At 43.7% G+C, this 5,547-nt stretch overlaps 1 protein-coding gene across 1 annotated transcript; it reads left to right on the top strand.

Annotated features, from left to right (window-relative positions):
- The first annotated feature begins 250 nt into the window (after window positions 1-250).
- LOC124671720 (F-box/FBD/LRR-repeat protein At1g51370-like) lies at window positions 251-2,754 on the top strand. Its single transcript, XM_047208059.1, has 3 exons — window positions 251-1,171; window positions 1,992-2,141; window positions 2,244-2,754. The coding sequence occupies exons 1-3, from the start codon at window positions 251-253 to the stop codon at window positions 2,601-2,603; spliced, it is 1,431 nt and encodes a 476-aa protein (XP_047064015.1). The 3' UTR covers window positions 2,604-2,754.
- Window positions 2,755-5,547: the final 2,793 nt, after the last annotated feature.

The following is a 5,547-nucleotide window of genomic DNA, read 5'->3' as shown; positions in this document are numbered from 1 at the left end:
AATAAAAAAAATTGCCTTATCCATTGTATCATAAGCTTTTCCTTAGCAATGTAATTTTCTACTAAATATGATTAATTTTAGTTAATTGCTACCAAGCTGTACATGCCTAAAGAGATAGATGGATAACTTTCTTTTTTTTCTTTTTTTAGATAGATAACTGTTTACTTACTGAGGGTTAGGTAAGATTGCCCCATAAGACGGAGCTCAGACGAGGCCCAAGTTTCCCAACAGTATTAATTGTCCGCTCAGAATGGCACCGTCCCCCTCCCACCCGAGCCGCAAATCCGCAACGGAGAAAATGGCAAGCGCGAGCTCCTCCTCCAGGATTCGCCGCCGGCAGACGCAGGCGCAGGCGGAGGAGGCACAAGGAGCCGGGCAGGACCTCCTGATGTCGCTACAACCGGAGATGCTCGACAACATCCTCCGTAGACTCCCCTTCGACAAGTTGGTCCGCACCTGCTGCCTCAACCCTGCCTGGCATCACCGCTGGGAGTCTATCCCCAACCTCGACATCTGGTTCAGCGCGGGCTCCAACGCCGCGCCCGACGCCCGCGTGCTGTGGCGGTGCGCCGCCCCCGTCCGCAGCTTCACGGCCCGCGTCCGCATACCTCACTTCTACCGCGCCGCTCGCTGGCTCCAAGCCCTGGCGCGCAAGCGTGTCGAGAAGCTGGTCCTCAAGTTCGACAATCCCTGGTTTTCCCGCTCGGCCGGCGTCCTGGGCCCCGCCCTTTTCGCCTGCCGTGAGCTCACCCACCTCGAGCTCTGTGGCTACTGCCACTTGCCGCGCGCCCCCCATGGCTTCGGAGGCTTCCCCAACCTCGTCACCCTGCTCCTCAGCCATGTGGCATTCCCTTTCAGTGGCGGCGCGGCGCAGCTCGAACACCTCATCTCCACCGCGGTGGACCTCACTGAGCTCTCCTTGAACGACGTCAAGACCAGCCACTTCGACGACGCTGCTCCCGCGCAAGGATGTGCCATCCGGGCGCCCAAACTGCGCGTGCTCAAGCTGATCATGTTCTTCGACAACGGATGCCGGCTTTCAGAGGAGTTTCCGTTGCTGGAGGAGGCTATCATCTCCATTGATGACCTATTCTGGACCCCGGACTACATCAACACTTTCCGACGGATCCGTAATGCCAAAAGACTTCTGATCGAGACCGACTCAATTCAGGTATACCTACATGCCTCATAATTCGAAATTCGATGGAACAGGGAGTTGAATTCTGCTTTTCAGTTACTAGCTTACTTTGCAGTGTGCACTTGTTTACGCTTCTGCTTCTATATAATGTTAGTTTTTTTCTCACCTCTTTGGCTGGAGCATACATATAAAAATATCGAACTTGTCTGTTCCCAGTTTACCTAGTTGTTTCTACGGCTCTGTATAGTTTGTAACTGGTTCCTGGTGTTTGGTGGTGTTTTTTCTCTTTTCCTTTTGCTGTTTTAATCTTGTAAAGGGAAACTCGGATCCCTCCCAGTACTTTGTAGTGGTGCTTTTTTTTATATTAAAAAGCATGGCTTTAAAATCCTTCTCTCTAAAAACTTCTTCAGTGAGAAGCACCATTTTGCCAAAACCTGATAGAAGAGACAAGCTACTGCCTTACAGTTCAGCAACATCTTGACAATTTGTTTTGAAGTCTCTTACTGTGTACCATTACTCCAATGTCAGGACTCCATTAGCCTTAGTCCTTGGGAGAATGTTTTATTGACACCATTGTAGGAAACGTTGCACTTTGTTCTAAGAATTGATAGTATCTTATAGAAAGGCAGATGTACCTTAATCATGCAGTTTTTGTATTGTGATTTCATTCATGAAATCTACTCTAGATTAAAATATAGGATGGCAAATAAACATTCTAACAAAATCATCCTTAGCTTCTCAGCTTCAACTATTAAGTATACACAACTAATTAGAGTTGCTGATCAAGTGATCATCTGTCCCACTGTAACGTCCGGTCCATATGTCAGTCTAACTATGTTCTTATGTTTTCCAGATTAATGAAAATCCGCTGCAAGGGATTTCATGGAAGTTTCAAAACTTGAGGGTAGGACACCTGAGTGCAAACTTTGGCAAACTCCCTAGCATTATGTCGATATTTTCTTTACTGAGATCTGCCCCTCACATTGAAGAACTCCATATTGAGGTAATGTTAGATGCACCCCTTGAGCTTGTATGTCTCAATTAACTGATAACCATTAATCACGTGATCAATTGGACTGCAACTTTTTTTTACTTCCTTATGTAGGTAGAAATAACTAAAAGGGCTGATGAAAATGATGAAGACTTTGCAAATGGAGAGATAGATGAACCTGAATCTGACGATGCCATTGATGAAGACATTATAAAGGCAGAGATAAGTGACGACTTGTTTGCTAATCTCAAACACGTCTCACTGGATGGTATCAAGTGCTTACCAAATGACATATGGTTTATGAAGTTTGTGCTATCCAAAACAAGATTGCTTGAATCATTTATTGTCACTTTCGGCTATCGACAAATAAGCAAGTCTTATCTAGATGCATGTACAGAGTTAGCAATGTGCCAAAAGGCGTCGCCCCAAGCTAAGCTCATGGTCAGGCTTAGAGACGAACCAGACTCAATCTGAAGGTCTCTTAAGTACTTTAAAACTAGTTGCCGCCTTTTTAAAACATTGGATGAATAAAAGATGTAGTTGTTGTTTGTTGTTGTCCAAACAGCTCGTTTTTCTTTTGAGGTGTAATTGAATATTCAGACGTATGGATGAACCAATATGTGGATTTCGGGAAGTACCTAATAGAGAAATGGTTGTTTTTGTTTCAGGTTTATGTCCACACAATGATTTGGCACAGTTTTACTGTAGCATCTATTCCCTGATGGTACAGTGATTAACTGACTTCTGCTAATGCCTTACCAGCAAAATTCTGCTTTATTTTCCTTATTTTATAAGCGCAGCTGTGCTAACTAATGGTCCATTGTGTTAGTTATTTCTGGATTTTACAAAGAAAACACGATATAAGTTATTATCGTGTCTCTTTATAGAAAGAAAGTTCACCGTAGTTTCTGAACTGATGGTTTGAGATCAAAGTGGTATCAAAATTTGCATTCATAAATGTGTTTGACAGACTGGTGGTAGATTCTACCAGTGTTATGTCTCTTCGTGGGCTCCAAACTACGTACGTACATCAATCACAATATCAAGTCTGATATTGTTGTAATGTATAGCAATGCTCCAATGGAGCAGAAGTTCAAGTTTTCCAGAATTCGTGGCCCACCTGACAACCAGGCTAATTCAGCCCTAAGTATATCCTTCTGATGTATTACAGCAGCTACACCTCTTGAGAGCCCGAAATACTCTCAAGGCAGTAATTCACAGAGAGATGCCACCATTTGATTATTTTCCAACCGGGCTAGCCCCCTTTCCAATAATTTCTTAATGTAAATACAAAGTTCATTACATAGCAATGAGAATGAGCTAGGAAAGATTGGGGATAGCGAGTTGGGGCACTAGTAGGAAACCCGCTGTGAGCATTCGATCCTGAACACCCCTACGGGGCAAAAACCTACTAGCACGATGGCAGCTCCTAGGTAATGAGAGCATGGATTATTACAAACTAATAGAAAAGAAAACAGTTTTAGCTAACAACACAAAAGGCAAAAGCACTGCAAATAGTTTGATGTGTGCAATGCAGGGCAGCTACAGCTCTTGTGAGGCCGAAATCAACTCTAAGGCAGTAATGCAGCCATATTTTCTAGTGATGGTTCCCATGCCAAGCTCGGCGAATCCATCCTTGCAAGGAGCCAGTCTTCAGCACCGCTGCTTTCAAAGGCATCCATGTCAATCACCCCGGTTGGTTCAACATCAGCAGGAGGAGCAGCAAAAGTATTATTGCTTGCCTGCGAGCGGGAACTCTGCAATGATGGGGCTGGAGCTTGCTCGATCAAGGAGGAGAGCGTGCTCACAGTGCTCAAGATACTCTGTTCCTCCACAGCATTCACGGCCACATCGTCGCTCAACAAGTTTTGGCTTATCTGCTCAAGCCCCATTCTCTCCTGTGAGCCGTTGCCATTGCTCAACAGGTTCGGCAGCAAGGTCTGGCTGCCATTGGATTCGCAATGGGGTATTTCCTGCTCGATCATGGTTTGATTTGACAGTCCATCGTTGTAGCTTGGTTGGTTCCATAAATTGACCTGTTGGTTGGTCCTCCTGTCATCAGGAGTCCTCCACGCAGTCATCTCACCAGGCAATGATGAGGAATCGGCACTGCGAGATAAGTTCTGAGAATTCATCTGATTGTTAAAGTGGTTCCCAGAGTCATTATTCATGATATCGGCGTTGGACACGGATGAAGGCTGCGTCTCTCGAGGTGCTAGGAAAAAGCTTCTCCAGTTAAACTTGTCCTTATTCAGTGGAGCTCGCTGTGCCGAAGGTTCCTCTGCAATTACAGTGGCATGAAAGCAAGAGGCGGTCAGATTAGTTAATAGTAAAAGTTGACTAAGCAAGCAAAACAAGTGAAGCGAGTTTTCTCAAGATCAACATGGCGCAATTGCTCACGGAAATTTTGTGCATTAACTGAACTGTGAGAAGCTACATGGATTTATAAAGTAGAACACGGATAAATAGGATCAATCGTTTGCAAACTATGATATGCATACTACTACATCGAGAATCAGATAAGAGTAAGAAAACCTCTTGATTTAAACTTCCTGAACTGACGAGAAGCAAACCATATAAGCTGTTCCTATGGACATGCAGGGCAATTTTTTGAACCAAATTTGCAGCGCAGACTGCTTAAACAAGTTAAAAGAGACGGAGTATCCACATATAATATTTTTCATAGGAGTAGAAAAAATCATGTACTTGTTGCATCTATTATTTGACCTTGATTTCCAGGGAATATGTACAACAGATTAGCTATTGTCATGTATGGAAGTTAGTAATTTTTCAGAACTCATATTATTTTCATATAATAGAACATATTGACATGTGGTTATGAAGTTATCTTTTTTTAATCCAGTAAAAGTAGAGCTAAGGCATATACCTGTTTTTGTTTCAAGATAAAGGAAGAGCTTTACATACCTGTGCAGGAGAGGACAGCATGATCTGTGCGGCTGGATTGGCTCCGTGGTTTGACCTGCTGATATTTCATAGGGTCATCAGGGAACCTCCTTGTCATCTCACTATCACCAGGGATACTCCTAATCACCTCAAGCGGGGACGAATAATTTAACCTTTGATGCGAGTTCTCTAAATTGACCGGATTGTTGGTGTGGTTCCATATGCCATTCATGATTCCGCCATTTGACACAGAAGGGTTTTGCGCCACGCCTGTAGTTTCGAAGAATTTCTTCCAGCTAAACTTGTCACTCTCCAATTGATCAGTACCCCCTGAAGTTTCTTCTGTAATCAAAGAGGTACCAACAACAATTGTTCGGAATAGAGGGAGGTCAGATTACTTTTGTTTGTCTTGCAGCATTATTAGCAGACATAAACTTCATAGGAGAGAACCATACTAGTAAATAAATGCTTCAACTCTTGTGCACATGTAACGATATACAACAAAGAAAGTTTT

Source organism: Lolium rigidum, chromosome 7, assembly GCF_022539505.1.
Source record: "Lolium rigidum isolate FL_2022 chromosome 7, APGP_CSIRO_Lrig_0.1, whole genome shotgun sequence".
NCBI lineage: Eukaryota > Viridiplantae > Streptophyta > Magnoliopsida > Poales > Poaceae > Lolium > Lolium rigidum.
Note: the sequence above shows the minus strand (reverse complement) of the source record. Positions and strands in the feature narration are given on the sequence as shown.